At 35.9% G+C, this 18,954-nt stretch overlaps 1 protein-coding gene across 1 annotated transcript in view; it reads right to left on the bottom strand.

Moving 5' to 3' along the window:
- Window positions 1-583: 583 nt before the first annotated feature.
- LOC150095539 (uncharacterized) overlaps window positions 584-18,954 on the bottom strand; it is a 79,908-nt gene continuing 61,537 nt past the window's right edge. The window contains exons 12-20 of the mRNA XM_090410705.1: window positions 7,601-7,738; window positions 6,474-6,620; window positions 5,457-5,562; window positions 3,857-3,970; window positions 1,871-1,975; window positions 1,470-1,730; window positions 1,244-1,367; window positions 916-1,128; window positions 584-719 (exon numbers count right to left, since the gene is read on the bottom strand). Of these exons, the coding sequence (XP_090266831.1) occupies window positions 620-719; window positions 916-1,128; window positions 1,244-1,367; window positions 1,470-1,730; window positions 1,871-1,975; window positions 3,857-3,970; window positions 5,457-5,562; window positions 6,474-6,620; window positions 7,601-7,738 (1,308 nt within the window). The 3' untranslated portion in view covers window positions 584-619. The remainder of the gene's footprint in view (window positions 720-915; window positions 1,129-1,243; window positions 1,368-1,469; window positions 1,731-1,870; window positions 1,976-3,856; window positions 3,971-5,456; window positions 5,563-6,473; window positions 6,621-7,600; window positions 7,739-18,954) is intronic.

Raw genomic sequence — 18,954 nt, 5'->3', positions numbered from 1 at the left:
AGCTTTATTTTCTGCTTTAGCATCAGTGTTGAGCATAAATCGCTTTGACAGAATTATGACTTAGTCTCTCCTGTCCATCGCGTACATTATTCACGATAACAGGCTCGCATGCCATCTTTTCTGCTAACTTAATGGACCAAAGACATAAAAGCATTATGGGATTTCAGTGGCGGCTGCCAAAACAGTGATTTAATATATTGTCGTGTCCATAGGCTCGTATGAACTACGTTTATCGAAGGAGGAGTTTACTAATACTGCACAAAATGGTGTTATGCTGTTAAAGCAATTGTTTTGTGTAAACCATATTATTCCTTAAATTGCTCTTGCAATAATTCAGTTAAAATGCATGGCTGCATCACATATAAACACTTGGGTATGTTTGGTGCTGCCATCTGGAGGAAAATTTCCCATATATACATTATTGGTAGGTTAAGGCAGCCGTATTAAAAATGCAAAAATAAAACAAGTTCGGTCAAACATTCAGAAAACTTTACTGATTATTCCATAAATAATTAGTAAGGGGTGTTTCGGAGCATTATGATTTAATGACATTGAGTTTTTAGTTTACTACGTGAAGTTGTTTTGGTGTGCAAGCTCTCTTGATGTGGCGAGTCATCTATCAGCATCTTGTGAGTGTGTAAGCGAATTCGGGATTCTTTTCTGTAGAATTTTCTGTGGATTCTTGCTTGCAGAATTCAAATACATTGGCAAGTCTTCCCCTAAAGATTATAAAAAAAATAAAATTATTATAATAATTAAATTAATTAAAATATATCTTTATAGAATAGAGCCGTTCGGATACTCAGAACGTGCTAACAAAATCCTATTGCAAAACGTTAAAAATTCTATGGGAGAAAAAAAAAAGAAAGAAAGTGAGAGAGAGAAAGATAGAGACGGAGAATATGTATTACTTACTCCTCTGAGGTAGTAATGACGTTCATGGGGGTCACAAACACTCTTTCCACTACGATATGAGGCTCTGCGTATCCCGGAGCGGACCACCATCCGTGGCGATGATGGAAGGACGAAAAGTGTCCCCACTTTACGGTAACGTTCCTGAGTGTTCCCACATCTTCCGGGGATGTGATGACCGCGGTGTATGTTTGACCATCCTGAGGATGATAGAAACTGAAATGACATAAAGCGATTCATCTTACCTGATCATCTCGGGATGCAGTACATGTATTTAATGTATAGTGAATCTTAAATCCATTTAAAAGACATATTTCTGATTGTTACTTACCCATGACTTGGGTTGAGATAAATATTGCCTTTGTCGCTACGTAGGATTAGGTTGACGGAACCGGCGTAACCACGGCGATCTGTCTTAGTATCATTAAACTGCACTCTGACCTGGTATTGGTACACTGCGATTCAGAAAGAAGCCGAAATTACTGTTTTCGTAACAACCAAGAAAAGTTAAGTTTTTATAGGTGAAATCTTTCTATTGGGAAGAAACACATACTCACAACAAAACGGTGGATGCGCCTTGGTCTTCAAATAAAACTTCCTACTTTGTTCGTCATTCTTAAGAGACCGGTAATCTTCTGCTTGTAGTCCCATGACGGCACATCCACTCCCGTCCGAGCCACAGTCGGCGCACTTGCCTCGTTCAAACTCCTCCAAGGAATCGCATCTGTGGCCAACAGGTTGACAATCTCTGGTCTTAATGGAATCGATGAAGAAATGAGCAGCCATCTGATGATGGCACAGAGAGTGGTCGCTATAACCTGAAGATGAGAGTATTAGGAAAAAATTAAACCACACTCGGTACTGTGATATATAAATATGACTCTTCTATGTTAAGTGGCCTCATTGGCAAAAATGTATCTATCTTACCATACGTTTAACAGTACTGTTATTGTAATACCTTTGGAATATCCTTTACCATCAAAGTAAGGAGCACATCCTGGTTGCGCATGTCCTCCGTTGGGATAGAAATCCACGTGACCGATTGGAGTCTCCATTCCAAGACCTAAATAAGTAAAATGGATTTGATTTTAACTCCTAGTTCAATTATAGTCAATACAAAATCTCATTCGTTGCACACATAATAATCACTCATCTTTGAATTATTATAACTAACATAAAACCTGCAAATGTTGTATATAGTGCTTGCTCAAGTTATTTATTTCATATATTAATTAAATGCTTTATCAATATATTAGTTAATATATATTCAACCTCAACCCCAATTAGAACTCTTTCTTGGTTATTTTCGTTTATGAAAATGGTCATTTCTTAGTGGTTTTGTAGTCACATCATCCGTTCAAGTTCAATGTGATGTCCATCAGCTTATTCCTAAGACGCAATGGTATTAAATGCTGAATTCATCCATGAGTAAGCGAAATGCAGGTTACTCTCTTAATCCAGTTTTATTTATTTGCAGTAAAGGGATCCTTCTGGTGATGATGAAACTGCTTTGTTCTTTATTTTCTTTCCTTCAACACCATCTATCATCTCCATAACTCGCTCGTACTGTTGTACCCACTTATTACTCCATCCGGGTTACCGTTTCTAGAACGAAACATTCTGTAGGCATGTGTGTGCGGTGTGACTACAATCCGAACATCAAGAAAAGATTATCTTGATGATTGAAGGCCGTTTTCTGATATATCAATATTTCCTACAAGATTCAGCAGTGCTATGGCGAGTCTCCTTCTCCACTGTTTGGAGAGTAGGTCAACGCTTGCTGTCATATGGATATGGAATTTAGGATGAACTTGAGTTTAGGATGGATGGAGAGTCCTGGTACTGAAACAGAAAAAATGATTTTTCCAAACAGAACTCTTGATTCTGATGAAATTAAAAAAAAAAAAACGAATTAAATGCCATCCTGTCCTTTCAAGTTATGCGAACGTCCTGTAATGTAGATACCACCACTCTTTTTATCCCTATAGGTATCGAGCAGTTTGCAGGTTCGTGAAAGGCGAAAATTTCGATCAGCGGATATGCCTTAAAATAAAATTGAAAAAAAAAAAATTCTAACAATTTTTCATGCACCTATTACAAAAATAACGGCTTACAAAAAGTTCTTTATTTTATAATTCTGCACCTCATCTAATCTGTATTTCAAGTGAACGAGCCTGCTTTCTCGTTTCTGTCAACAGATGGCTTTGATATATACTGATAGGAAATGGTACAAGATCCGCATTGTGGTTAATAACGTTCGTTACACAGAGCACTTTCATCATAGCATGTAAACGCTTTACTGAGCTATATAATCCTTCTTTTTATCAAAAGCTCCTTAGGGTGCAAAAGAAGGAATGCCCCCGTTTTCCTATCAATCTGTACGGACTACATTAAATCAAAGTCATCGGTAAGATAATATTGATATGGTACACTGTTGAACTGCATTCAAATGGGGACATGCATGGTTATATTCAAATGGGGACATAAAAGCAAGGTTAATCTTTAAAATCTTCAAGGTGACCAGTCTAATAACCATACTCCAAGCTCTCTAATCCAAGAGCATTTCCAATAAATAGGATTCCTGGGAACTGTAGCCAAGGTAGCTCATCCTAGGAGAAAGTACTGTATGTTAGTACTACATACTACATGAAATCACAGATAACTTCTAAGAAGAAGAAGAAAACAAGCCTGCTATCTGGAGCACTCACTCACTCACGCACGCACGCACGCGCGCACTCGCGCACGCACACACACACACACACAGATTAATTTAAATGAATCAGAGATGATATGCACCGTTCTGGACAAACAAAGAGTAGGTTGAAGAATCAATATACATGATATTCGTATGTTTATTCATACCAAGACACCGTATCTATTTTATTATCATTTGTATATATTTTATTTTATTTTTTATTTATTAAAGTTTCACTAAAATCTTCACCTGAACCATATTCAGCAGCATTTGTATGGATAACGTCCACCAAATCTGCATCTCTACGATCCAAACGCACTGTGGTGGGTAAGTTTTCGAAGTACAGTCTGGCTGGATCGAGCCCTGAAAGAAAATTAAAACGAAATAAAAGATTTATGGGGTGTTCAGTTGTTTTTTTTTATCAGTTCTACACAATCACTGCATATGAATGTATAATGCCAGGTTTGGGAGTTTTCAATAAAGCCGATTACATCACAAGATAAAAAAAAAATTAATGAAAAGTTGTATCACTGAAAGTAAGAGGATGATGCTGACTTGTGGAATTAATTCTAAAAGTTTTCACTTAAGGCAGGATTGAAACGAAGAGATACCCTTTCATCCATCCTATTAAATTTAGATTTTAAGAAATATATTAGAGAAACCTTGCAAATAATTTAAAATAAACTCCGTAGAAAATTATTTTAACCTCTAAGAGATGATACAATTAAAAGATGGAGAATTAAAAGACATAATAGGTTAGGTTAGGTTAGCGTGTCCGTTCGCCAGCCAAAAGGCTGCTTGGTTCGAATCCCGCAGTGGGCATGGCTGTTTGGGATTGTCTGTGAAAATACTAGTGGTGGTGGTGGTGGACAGTAGATGGCGTTGGTGTATATGATGGTTGTAGTTGCGGTTCGTTGTAGTTGGTTGGTGAATTGAGTGGAGGCAGCGAGTTGTAGAGTAGATGCTTTCCTCGATGAGTCATTGGACTCCCTAGAGGTGTCACGTAATAATAATAATAATTAAGAATTATAACTACTGTATAAATCTCCTCTACTAAGTGATGCAATCGAATCTCTCGACCTCCATATGAGACCGGCTATCTCACCTTCAGCTGAAAAGTCTACATAATAGTATCTTGCATCCTACACTGAGTTGGAACGCAGATATGATCCTAACCTAGCTGGGTAAAAAATCTTCTATTATCATACAAGATAACACACTCAATACATTGAACAGCGATATCAAGTAGAGTGCGTGATGTTTGACTTCAGAGTGCAAAAACAGGAAAAAAAGGAAATGCAAACCAGCATCCCGAAAAATATGCTGGCAGCATTGCAAGTACGAAATGAAATACTGATCTAATACATCCGCACGAGTCTATATTAAAATCGAGTGCTGGTGCTAGATACGACTTTTTTTTTTTTTGTTGTTTATTTCTATCCCAGGGCTTATCCCCGCCTGCAGACCTACAAGTAATCTAAACAGTGTTTTCGAAGCTGAACTTATTGCGTCAGTGGTACTGTCACACTTCGATATAGAGTGCCTTGCGTTACTGGCGAAATGCAAACAGTCAAGCGTTATATACAGCGAGAAATTTTTTTAACAATATTTCAAAAAAAAAAAAGTTTGTTTCTCAGTTGCAAGCTCATTCTGTTGCCATAGAGACAATTCATGAACTTTTTTTTTTCTGAAATACACAACGAGCAATTCTATTGTTGTAATTCGGTAATCATCTGAAATTAAACAATGAAATAAAAAATGTCGCCATCTAGTGTGCAATTTGTTAATCTTTAGGGAGGTAAATAATTTAACTTGATTATGGTTACATTCAGAGGGATAAAATACTAACCTGTAATTCGGTTGACATTTCCTAATCTATTCCCAGCATAGCCAGCAACATGAGCACCGACTCCTTCTCCAATCATATGCACGTTGTCAGTAGAAATATCCGCTGCCTATAAAATAACAGTAAAATCTTAGATTTACTTGATGTGTCAGTGTTGTATTAAATTGCTATTTATTGTATATATATATATAATAAATTGTTATTACAAAGAAACAAATATAACTGCTAACTTCGGTTAATGAGACTAGAGAAATAGTCTGGAAAAATATCAATTGCAAAATCTAGATGAGGTAAACTCACAAACTATTATTCTTTCTTTCTTTCTTTCTCTCTATCTTTTAATGTGTTTTCTTTCTTTGTTTTTATTTTTACATAGCTCGGAAACCTTTCCTAGACACCAAACAAAGAACTTTTTTCAGACCACTTCTGGCCTCGAATAAACGGTGTTGTATCACATCGTGGGGTGAAAGTCATCACCCACCTAAAGACAATTACGACAGTTTTCCGAAAAGCAAGGTAACACATTTTTTTCCCTTAATAATGATGGAGTATGAGATAAAATACGGTGGACAAATAAACCCGTTAATAACTTTCAAAAAGTCCTCCATTGCAGTGTGGTGTATTTTGTGTTAGTAATAAACTAAATGACATTCATGTGGAACGAAGAATGGAAAGTTTGTTAATCACCTTGGTAGAAGACCGTATCAACATATAAAACCAAAGAAAAGAGCGAACTAGGACGTCGAGTACTTGCTGATAGAAATATATAAAAGTTAAAAGATAAATAAAATCCGGACCATTTAAAATAATAATAAAAAGTCGGTTGGTACGTCTTTCCTGAGTTTTAGATAAACATAACTATGGCTGGTGATTGCATTTCGAATACACAACTGAAATCGAACAGCGCGAGATGATGGCTTTTTATTGTTACAATCGATCTGCTACACTCCACGCTAATTTCAGCTCAAGTAGGATTTTTACTAAAACAATATTAGTTCTTTGAAAAGTGATTAAACTCACCTGTAAGGCAGTTACCAATTCAGCTATTTCTGCGCCCACCACACGAGCGTTGGCAACAGCCTGCAAATAGGAAGGTCCCGTCCCTTTGTGCCAGTCTACAGTAATGATATTGTAGTCTCCGTTTTCCAAGAATTCATCTTTCATTTTCTGAAAAGAACAGTAATGTGATTAGACGTTTTTTTCTCAAAGATGTTGCAAGAAAGTTACAGAAAGTCTAGAATGAAAACAGTTTTGAAATAAATAAAAAAAAATAATCGCCATCTTACGACTTAGCAGAAGCATCATCGCTTCCTTTTATTGCTCGTACAGGTTTTATTCTTCGATACATTCATTTCCAATTCTCCAGTGCTCGCTTCCTTTTTTTTAACCCCACTAAAGCAGCTGATTCAGCTGCTAATCCAATCACTTGAGAACGAGGCTACTTCAGAAGCGAGTGCTTCCTTGAACATTTATTCTCTCGCGTTTCTGATATATATTAACTCGAGATGGAAGAAATATTCCCGATTTGTTAAGTAAATTCGGAGATAAAACATTACAAACAATAGATATATATACGTTCCTTACTTGTGTATGCATTGCAAGTATGTGGACACACACATAAAACATACAAAGCAGCCGATGAACACACTAGGCAAATGACACACCATATACACTTCGCTTCATTTGTACTGTTTGGTATTAAAATTGGTATTTCTCCATCGTGAAGAAAATAACAAAAGAAATAATAGACATCCACACTTTCATGATAATACTGCTCTCGTAGTAAACCAATAAAAGATGGAAGGTGAAAAAAATTGAGTTTAAACAGAGGAGACAATTTTTTTCGTGTCAAATGACGAGATTGTAAAATGTGGTGTCTGTAAAACCGATGGGCAAATTTTTATACTAAATAGACTCATGATGCTTGTCCTTGAACTTCACGTCGATTTCAATCATTTAAACTAATTAAATCTTCTTGAATAATCTTGAAAATAAACATGTTGACCTGCGTTGTAGTATTGAGCTAAATATATCCCTGAACGTCCTTAGTACGCTGTGTTCGTGCTTCCAATCTTTCCCGATCAAGATATATTCTGCTCCGATGCAAATTCAATGCAAATTAATGAACATAATTCGAGAATTCTTACCTTAACCCAGAAATTGTGCCAGGGGCCTTCAGACACGCTGTGTATAAGGATTTTGATTGGACGACTGGAGTCGATTGCCGCATCTGTAATCGTGCTGGCGGTTCTGGGATCCAAACGTTTCCCTTCAGTTTTGTCTTGCTGGGTGTACAGAGTGAAACGGGTATTAATTTGCTCTCGATCTGCTGGGAGGACATTGCAGGGTCGGTGACGATTGTCATAGAAGTCGTCAGTTAAGTTGAAACATCCTAGCGAGTCAAGACATTTGGAAGAACCAGCTGTAAAAGAAGAAAACAAAATGTTTAGTAGTTCTTTCTTATTATAAATGAATTCAACAATATTTGCTCCTTTCCGTTGATAGAAATTCTAATAAATTAACAATGGAATTCTGCCTTAAAACAAAAATATCAGTAGCTTAAAGGCGCCATCTACCGGAAAGTTTGTGAACAAATCTAGTCTCAGTATATCGTAGCAACTTATGGCAATGGCATGCAAGAATCAATTCTCGCCGTCGACCAAAGTACGGCTAATTACAACTAACAGAGAATGTTAATGAAATTTTCGAATTTGTCAAAGTATTTGCAGAAATGTTTCCAGTGAAAATTTCTCTGTTAATTTACGATCTCATTAAATAACGTTCCCATTCTTTATCGCTCTTAGATGCTCCCTTCTTCAATAGGAAATTGATGTTCACAGAAATATAATTAGAATTCCTAATATTCAGTTGTAATTATGGACAATGTTTCTTATAAATTGTAGCGAAAGTTTTCCTATTATTTCCCATTAAATCGAATTAGCTGACATGGAATTACGGGAGAATTCTGTTAATTTTAAAATAATTCCGATTTGTTAGTTAATTTTATTTTTATTCCGTTAACTCGAAGTTTTTCCCTAAATCAAAGTTTTCCTCCAAAATCGAAAGCCTCCTTCGAAATTACTGATTTTCCATAATTAGATTGTTTCCAAGATCTCATTTCATCGAAATTTACAATTAACATCTAAAATTATTCTGATTTTTTGTTAATTTCATATTATCATTAATCTTGTCAATTTCGTGACATGAATTTCAGTATTGTTTTCGATTATCTCTAATTCCTAATTGTTCTGTGGCTTATACGCATGCGCCAACTTTTTTTTTTTTTGTTGTTTTTTTTAACAACATCATTCTGAGTCTCTCTCGTTCTTGATCCTTTGCCAAGAACAGTTTGTGAAATTGAAAACAAACGTCACAATTCTCATGCGTGCAATTTCGATTCATCACAAGTCCTCGAAACTGGAGTCCTTGCTTTTGCAATAGATCACCGAGTTGGCGTAGCCCATAGATGCTAACAGTCACTTTCAATTCTTTAGTACTGACTCAATTGATATACTCTCCGAAGTTAGTCTCTGATCTTGAGGATTTTCGTTTTCGCCCTGTACTGCCATGTTGTTCGATATATATGAACTACCTAAGACGCTGACTTTGAGCTATAAGACGGAGATCAGGTGTCTATCGAAATACCTATCGCAATTCAGCTAGCTGCCAAGATTATTTTACTGTTGATACCAATACATGATGGCTTAGCGAATAACCTCTTTACAAGCAATTACCTCCAGCAGTGTCCTTGTGAGAAAGTTATTACAGCACTTGGAAAAGAGGGACGTGGTTATACTTAAAACTATCTTTATTTAGGGGGGCGTATAAGGGAGTAATCGGCAGACAGAAATAAATCCTTGTGCGTCCAAAACGAAATAGTTTGGACGTCATAGAACAGTGCTGATTGACATTTATTCTAAAATATATCAACGAAATTTTTCCATATATGTATAGCAATAGAATTTTTATAACGTAATGGGAGAATAGCCTTTTAAATTTTAAAATATCTAATCAAACCGTAAGATTTGGTAGTTGATTTTGTTTACTGAAAGATTTTGTTGGCCCATTCCAAGGTATTGTCCATTGACATATTACCTTGAGAGATAAGTTTGTCGATATACAGGCTACTTCGGTTTATAAGGTAATTCAGCGTTACAACTGACAGAATAAAACAGAATGAAAGACCCCACATAACTCGCTAACATTTTCCTGATAAATTAGCGACATAAATGTAATCTAAATGACGTACATAAAGTGGCAATCTTTGCTCTACAGGTGAAATTCCTAAGACAGCGTTTCCTCAAATATTTGTGAGAAAAACGACCCAGTTTCTGTATAAGCAGTGTTATTACACAACTGGTTCTCCACGTGCACCAGACATCGAGAAAAACCAGCCTTTGTTAAGTAATGAGAACAGTTCTTAACAAAACTGTGACATCATTATGTACAGAAACGTGCTGTGATGGAATATATCACTTTTGATTTTGTTCGTCACGCGAAATTTTGAATTTCTTACTTTTCATAATTAAACCAGTATAATGTGAAAAAAATGACTGTATAGAAGGGTAAATTGTACAGCGTTATATTAGGTATTGATAATATAGATGTAGTAGATTAACTTTCTGAAATTGCAGTCATGTCTTGGAAATAGAAAGCTAAAATCTTCGCTTGGAAAGGTCTGGGTTCGAGTCCTGTCTTGGACGCTAGGAACCTTCATAAGGGTTATTTTAATGAAATGAATTGGCCTCAGTTTCATATGGAGGAACCTCCCGTAGTTCAGTTGGTATAGACGAGCCCTTGGTTGGAAAGGCCCTGATTAGTTAAATTTTTTAAAAATTTAAAATTTCCGATTAAAAAATTTTTTTTTTTCAAAATTTTTATTTTTTTATTTTTTATTTTAAAATGAATTTTTTTTTTCGTACGTTCTCTCCATAAACTACAATCGTAGAAAGATTAATAGTTGGGTGTGCTTATCTGTAATTAAAGCGTGACAATAGTACGAAGGATGACTCAATATTAAATGGGCGTGGCATGCAAGGATTCAAATATCAAGGCTAACGCAATGCACGATATCGAGTGTGAATAGGAGGCAGACAGCCAATTCTTTTATTTTTTAATAACCTTGCTTAGGATTTTCCTTGTCAATTAATACAACCTCTTAAACCAAGTTTTTCCAGATGCAAATCATTTGTTTTTCTGAAACTCACGCGTGAAATCAGATAAGAAGAAAGCCACGCGCATAAAGAACAACTAAACAGCCTTGTCCACTCTACAGGAAAATCCTACTTGTGAATACCATAAACAACCTTTGCCTTCTGGTGAGAAGTTGCTCAAATGCTACGAAACATCCCACGAAATGACCCTAAGATTTCCGTAAATAAGCGACTTCCTAGTAAGTAGGGGTATTTCTTTCGCTAATCTTATCTTCTGTAGGAAAGCGATATCCTGAGGGCCCTTATCAGCTAGTAGCTTCTTATTTTCAGTTTTTTTTTCTGTGTACTAAACACTCTCGGTGGACATAAACACAGTCCAAGGAGAAAGTACTCGTTTACAAGGAAATGATATAAACAACACCATGAACATGGCTCATTAAGCAGGCGATTAAGGGATAATTTATGGGTAATCTATGGCTTTTGCGAACAGTTCAGAGCCGATTATAGATGCACTTAACTGGAACAACCGCATTTGGGTTTCGTACAAAATGATTTAGTAAATTGAGTAATGACAGCACCTATTCGGCTAGATGTTTCTCAACGTGGGGCGTACGCCCCACAGGGGGGAAATTTGAATATTTTGGGGGGCAATTTGAAAATGTACATGTACATATTTATATTATACTTTTTCAGAATTGGCTGACTATTATGCTAGAGGGGGGGGTATCAAAATCTTTGAGACATTGAGGTGGGGCATCAAGATCTTTGAGACGTTGAGGTGAGTACATACGGGTTGAACCAAAAGTTTAAGACATTGACAACGGATCTTCTTTTCTTCTTCTCATCAAGGATTTGGCATCTGCCTCTTTCTGCTTCACTAGTGTTTTCATTTTGCAAGTGGTCGTCTTCTTGTTCTGCTCTCTCGCTGGTCTATTGATCCACTTCTTTTGGTTGTCACTTGTTTCCATCTTATAAAAATGCTCTTTCTCTTTCTCTCTCTATTCCTTGATCTTTTTTATTTATAATTAACCAGCTATCTTTTAATGTCTTCATTTCTTATACGGTCCAATTTTGCGCATCCTTTAATTACTCTTAAAATCTCATTTCTGCTGTTTGTATTTTACTTTGAACTTTGAACTTTGATTTTAATGGTCCATATTTCTGAACATTCTTTAAGATTTAAGTTGGGTTTCCTGTCTTTTCTTTTTATTCAGTGTCCTTTTATTTGTTCCACAGATTTTCTGAAATTTATCTATTTTTTTATCGGCATCTTTGTCCTTTAGATATGTTATTATGTAACTTGAATAATTATACTTCGTCATCTGTGCCATCTTCTATGACTATTTTTAATCCAATATAATCTTTGCCTTTAAATGGCATAATTTTGGTTTTTGTTTGTGAAATCTTTAGATTATATTATTGGCTTATATATATATATATGCGTCTCTAATTAAATTCACTTTAAAAAATTGTTTTAAGTCATAAATATTGTCTATACATGACTTTCCATGTCTGAAACCATTTTGTTCTTCTGAGAGAAATTGTTACATTTCTAAGTTTTTTATTCGGATTTCACTGTAAATCATAAATTTATTCCTCTGTAATTTCCTCAATCATCTCTGTCTCTCCTTTCTGAAATATAGATATAACCTTCGCTCTGAAACAATCTGGTGGAACCTCGCATTTCCTCCAACAGTTATTTATTACTGTTAAGCATCTGTGATGTAAATATTCTCCACCAATTCCAAAGCTCTATTTATGCCATCTAATCTGGTTGCTTTTCTATTTTTTGATACCTTTATTGCTTCTTTTAGTTCATCCAGTTGTATGGGTTCTATATCAATACTGATTTCTTCATTATTATTTTCTGTTAATAAATTTGGGTCATACCATAAATCATTATAATGCTCTTCCCATTTTGTTTCTTGTATCATATTGATTTATACTGTATCTCTTTCTTTATTATTTAATTTTCTTCATATTTTGCAGGATATTTCTTGTCTTCCATGTACATGTTCTTTGTTTTATTAATAAATCTATTTCAAGAATCTTTTCTTTGCATGTGTATTTCTTGTGTATATTTGGGAATCTGTATGCTAACTGTTTTTCTTTTTTAATTTTTTTTTCCAAGAACTTCAGAGGCTGCCTTATAAATTATCTTTATTCGAGTTTTCGATTTTTCTTACTAAAAACGAGTAAGAACCTGGTCTTACTCCTAATATTTAATACTACCTTTGAGGCAGATCTGTGGACATTCGCTTTTTCTTAAGTCATTCAACTTTCGTGTCACCGTTTAAATTTTTTTTTGTTAATTCCTCCCACGAAAGTTCAGACACTCGTAGTATTTAAGAAAAGATGTGCTCTAAAAATCAAACATGGAACTTTTCAAGTACTTCTGATCTCCGAAAAATAGAGCACTGTCGGATGCTAGGCGATTAATTTCGTCTAGGACACTCGCAAACATCCATTCCACACTGGGATTTGAATGCCCTAACTCAAACGTTGAAAACAAACGATGCTATGCACCCTATCAATTGTACTGGCCAAGCAAATCAGTGACATCACTCAGTCCTGATTTCCTGGACTCTAAAAACAAACACTTCGTGATTGATAGAATATCAAAAAGGTCATATTTGATCGAGTCTAAAGCAATGCTGGTGCAATTTCCACTTCACTGTAATGAGCTCATATTCATACAACAACATCATCTTCTTGTAAATGTGTCTTATCATGATTAACTCAGATGCTCAACAAAACTTGAACTCTGAAATTACCTCTTATATTAATTCTTACACTTCCACTCCGATATATCAGAAGGAACACCATGTTATTAGCATCTTGCATCGTGCACGAACGGTGAACGGCATCGTTCGTGATTATCCTGATTGCAGAAAGCTCTTGTAATTTGATTTTAAAGTGCGCTTCCTGTCTCAATGGACCAAAATTACAGACCTACACGATAACGAATACAGTCACAAGATGTTGTTTCTTTTTTGCTTGGGCTAGATAGCTACAGTCACCTCATTAGTCCATAAAACGCTGCTAAATAATTTGGTAAATAAAACCAGGACACAAAAGAAAAGCTGAATTTACGATTAAAAAAAAAAACTACAATGGAACTAGATATTCAGGTCCTCTCTCTCTATTACTACATTTGAAAATCTGTACAATACAGCTGTTTGATCTCAATAAACTTTTATACCGTACATTAATGTACGCATAAAAATCTCTCAGTCTTCAGGAGGTAACCTGAGGCAAGTCTCCAATTCCGGGGGGGGGGATTTTTTTTTTTTTTTTTTTTTTTGCAACGTGTGTGCGAAATTTCATGCGAGTCTAAGCATCGAAAATCTGCTACCAACCACGTCCTTCTCACCCCCGCATACACAAACGCACGATTATGTGCCTGATCTCAAAGGATAACACTCGTTTGTGCTCGCCAATCAACCAGCAGCCTCAGTGTTAGCTGTCTCAGATATAATCGTATAAAAGCATGGAATGAGAACATAAGGAAAACCAAGTCCCAAGCACAGAAATGGGTCACGAGACCCTTAACTACGCTTGTTAATATATGGCCAAGAAATCAATAGGTGAAGATGACTTAAGCTGAACCCTATTTTTTTTTTTTCTTGCTTTCAATTTACTCGTTTGTTACTTTCGCGGTGCATACAACGTACAAGAAGATTTCTAATCTCAAATGTTTATGGGAAATTTTATTTCTTGGAGGATTTTTGTGCAGCAGGAAAATACCTGAATTTCATTCACACATATTTTTCCTTAATATCCTCCTAAAATAATTGATGTGTTGAGGAAATGTTAGCATGAATGTGCCGTATAAACGTTTATTAAGCCAACACTATGGAGCTAACACTGTGCATCTAATATGCCCCAGCCAAAATGGCAAACTATTTACCATACAAGAATACAAAAATGCAAACAATTACGAAAATTTGAACATTGTTCTAATCTTAGAACAATATTCAAAATTTCCATGGACATTTTGAATATTGTTCTAATATTTCGAAAACGTCTAATATTTCTTATTTATATTATTTATAAAGTCATGCAGAAACATCTTTTACGAAAAAAAAAAAAAAAAAAAAAAACAGAACGATCACCTACGTTTGTCTCCGTAGCATTTCACTTGCCAAGGCTGGTGTTGATCGAAGTTGTCGTACGGCCAACCTCCGAACTCGCCGTAACTGCGAACCGTAGTTAGAAAACACAGAGCGAAGAGGAAGCTGAGGAGCACCAATGCCATGCTTAGTGTCTACTGCCCAGTTTGCAGTCCACGGACCAAGGGAGATACCTGCCGGAAAAGGGGACAAGGTCGTGCTTGTGCTGCAACTTAGATACCGAGGGGTTACCCCGACAACGTCGTCTAATAAACTAGTCTGTGTCGTACAGTAACGGACGGTTGGCCTCCAGAGAAGTACAAAAACACACGCACAGTCGGAAGGAGGTGGGGGGGGGGGGTGACCAAGGTAAGACCTGAGCCGCGACGCGTGTAGGGTAGCCACTCCTAAATATTAGGAGCAGGGCTGTTAGTTAGATAACGTCATTAAACGGGTGGAACACTACAAATTGAGGAAGGCCACGTGCGGTTAACAAGAGAAAAATGCACCACCAGTAGATAACTGTGTGTTTTGTATTTAAAAGACCTTTTGCAAGGAATAGCACATGCGGTTAATTTTTCCAGTGTCGAAATCGACAGCGGTGTGGAGTCTTCACATGAATGTACACGTTGTGTAGCTTATGTGCAATTATAAAGGGATTTAATAAGTTTAGTTTAGCATTAATCTCTAAAGTTGTGTTTAATAAATAATTCTAATAATTATAAAATATTAAAAAAATTATCATCTATCCCCGACCATCGCTGAGGTCGAGTGCATTTATGCGCCATGCTAAATGAGAGCATTGTTTCTAATTCTTACTCATTATTATGTACTTCTAGGGTCTGTTTTGTTGAGTTTTGCTTCGTTTCACGGAATATATTTTATCTACAAGTTTCACTTGATATGGGGTTGAAGTTAAGCTAACAGTTCATTTCTATTTTACTGTCGAAAGCCTTGCGCGCGCGCGCACACACACACACACACACACACACACACACTAATATATCTGCATCGAATACGAATATGTAATATCGAAAACGTGGTATACTGAATATTAGCATATCTTATTGCTGTTTGATATAATAGAACTAGTTCTTAAGCCTTTAAACCATTACAAGCGGATGGTCACTAAATACATAAAATTTACAAGGTTGTCGAATGTTTTCGTTAAAATTTGACAACCAGTTTTAGAGAAACAGTGCCTGCTGGCCATTGCATATAATTTACTCTTCATCGATCCACTTCACTCGTGTGGCTGCCTTATTGACATTGTAAAATACGAGCTATTAGCGACGTATTGCATTGAGTGTGCACGTGAGAATTAAATAGATTAAACTCCAAGGCAAGGTAATATTTTTAACTGTAGCTATAAATGATCTTAATTTCTATCTGGTGATCATTTACATGCAAATCCAGTAACTTTAAAGGAAGAATCAAAGTATGTGGGAGGACGACAAATGTATCATAAAAAGAAAAAAAAAAAACGACTTGAGAGGCAAGCTCGCTGCTACCTCGATAAACATTCTGTCTTATCGTGTTCTTTAGATCAAGAGAGAGAGAGAGAGAGAGAGAGAGAGAGAAAGGCTAGTCGCAGTATGATTTCCACTTAAAGGAAACACTGATAAAGTTCACTGTCATTTACCTTGCAAGTGGACCAGCCCTGTGTAGGCCATGGTAAGATAATATCAACAAGGTCATATAGTCTAATTTCAAACACCTCATGATTTTTCCCTACTCACACAATATATTTAACCTTATTAATAAGCTAACGACATTATTCTAAAATTTGTTGCAAAATATTTTGCTATTCATTTTTTTTTTTTTTTTTTTTTTACATCTCACCGATGACAGACCACCTTATTTTTAGAGAACAGCTTTTGCTACCTTGTCTAATTGATTCTGTTTTGGATATGACTGTGTTTTTTATAATAAAGATCATTTGAAAAACAAAAGTTGATGTAAATGATTCCATGCGTCATGATGCGAATCGAATTCGATCCTTTTCCAAGCGAGGACGCGTGTGTCATTGATTTACCAATTGCACTATGAAGGAAGATGAATTACCCACTCTCAAACGAAGATGATAGAATTTTCCCCTCGAGTGTATATGGGGAAACTGGCCAATGAACACACGCGAGTTGATGAAAAAAAAAAAAAAAAATACATTTATGCAATGGATTGTGTAGCGTAGTCTCAGGCGATGAGTCCTGGAACCACGGAGATACAATGTAATAATAATTGTAATATATATAATAATAAAAATAAAAATTGTAATATAATAATAATAATAATTGATGACTTTAGTGTTTGGGCACAACTCACATTTACTGAATTACTTGTTATAAGGGAGGAAATGTTCTATATTTTTGACTGTTTTGAATTGTTATAAGGAATTATACACACCTGACATCATACGGTAACCAATCAATTAAGCCTCGTGATCAGTATTTCATATAGGTGTAGAAAATTGTAGTGACCTTCGCTGAAAAAATGTCACTCATATCTAAAAGGATGACGAGAGTCACAAAAAATGTCTTCATCGTGACAAACTATTCATTTTAAGAGCTATTGATCTTTGTAATAACGGCTTTTATCGATCGAGTATTTTGTAAAATACCTCGTAAAATTAATTTGTGAAATTTTATTTTTCGCGATTAGTTTTTTTATTTTTTATATTTTATTGGGGATCCTAAACACGAAAGATTATTTAACATTAAGTACACTGATAGTGTGGATGGTTGGAAAGGTGAGAAGAAAGAAGAAACATGTTAACGTTAGCGAGTTTTTTTTTTTGGGGGGGGGTATATAATAAAGGAGGTGGTTCCACAGGACAGCAGTAAGCGAATGAACGAAAAGGAACAAAAAAAAGTTTGTACTTTTAGGAGAAGAATTGGGGATTGAGTGTAGTTATCCGTGGTACGTGTTTTAAGATATTCACAAAGGACCGGGGAGGGTGGGGAGGGGGGAACGGTTACCGATTCTTATGAATAGTGGGCATCGAAATATCTTCGAAAATGCATGCATCAAAGGAAGTTGAACATGTTAGTGAAAGGGTAAGGTGAGTTGGTAATTAATAAACCTTGAAGCGGAAATTACAAGTGAAATTTTGTGTACTCAATAATAGGCTACACACTGGGGCTAATTTCAACGTTACGGTATTATCTAGATTAAATCAAAGGCTGTTTACTTTTTATCTTAGGATGATATTTACTGAGAACATCAATGCAATAATCAGATAAAAGATAGCAGAGTTTTTTCTCCCGGATACTTGAGTTTTTCATCCCGCATACAGACAAAGCCTTGAGAACACACGCAATTTACTGACAAAAAATACTATCGTGGTGGTGGTGGACAGTAGATGGCGTTGGTGTAGATGATGATGGCAGTTCGGTTTGCTGTAGTTGGTGGATTAAGTGGTGGAGACGGAGAGTTGTGGAGTGGGTGCCCTCCCTCGACGATCTTTGGACTCCTTGGAGGTATCATGTAATAATAATAATAATAATAATAATAATAATAATAATAATAATAATAATAAAATGAAAATTAAGAAAACAGAAAAATTGCTTTCTATGGTTAATTCCCCACCCTCCCAGAAAGATACAACCAAACCATGCGGATGCAAAAGAGTTAGATGTAGGAATCAGCAAAAAAAAAAAAACTTCGATAAATAGTGATGGAAAGGAACCAGATAGCATGGGTTCCATTTGGACATGATACTACAGTTTTCTAGCATTTTATCCATTAAAATTTTGATGTGTAGTTCACTTGCAAATACCGAAAACTTTATATACGGAGAAAAAATCAACCAACCAGCCTTCATCGAAATTTCGATGAAGGCTGGTTGGTTGATTCTTTGGAGAGTCTTGGCATACGACATGAAGAATCAAGTGACGAGAGTTTTGAAAGGAATTCTATATTTCTATAAGAATTTTTTTGTGATGATGTGTTCAGTGCAAGTGTTTGGATCAGAAGACTGGAAGTAATAATCCAAGTTTATAAATAAAAGAATAGAAATCATGATCATCCAACTTGCCATTCTTATAACGCTAGACAACAGGAGGTCAGAGCATAAATGGACGCATACACATGCGCGAGCGCGCGCGCGCGCGCACACACACACACACACACACACACACACACACACACACACACTGAGTGGAAAGTGGTCGCGACTGTTTTAATATTCTGGAGTCATCTGAGCGTTTTATGATGAAATTTCGGGTATTAGTAAACATC

This window comes from Typopeltis vanoorti, chromosome 20, assembly GCF_054136105.1.
Source record: "Typopeltis vanoorti isolate ZY-2024b chromosome 20, IOZ_Tvanoo_1.0, whole genome shotgun sequence".
NCBI classification, from domain to species: domain Eukaryota; kingdom Metazoa; phylum Arthropoda; class Arachnida; order Uropygi; family Thelyphonidae; genus Typopeltis; species Typopeltis vanoorti.
The sequence above is the reverse complement of the archived record's forward strand: the minus strand, read 5'-3'. Positions and strand labels throughout refer to the sequence as shown.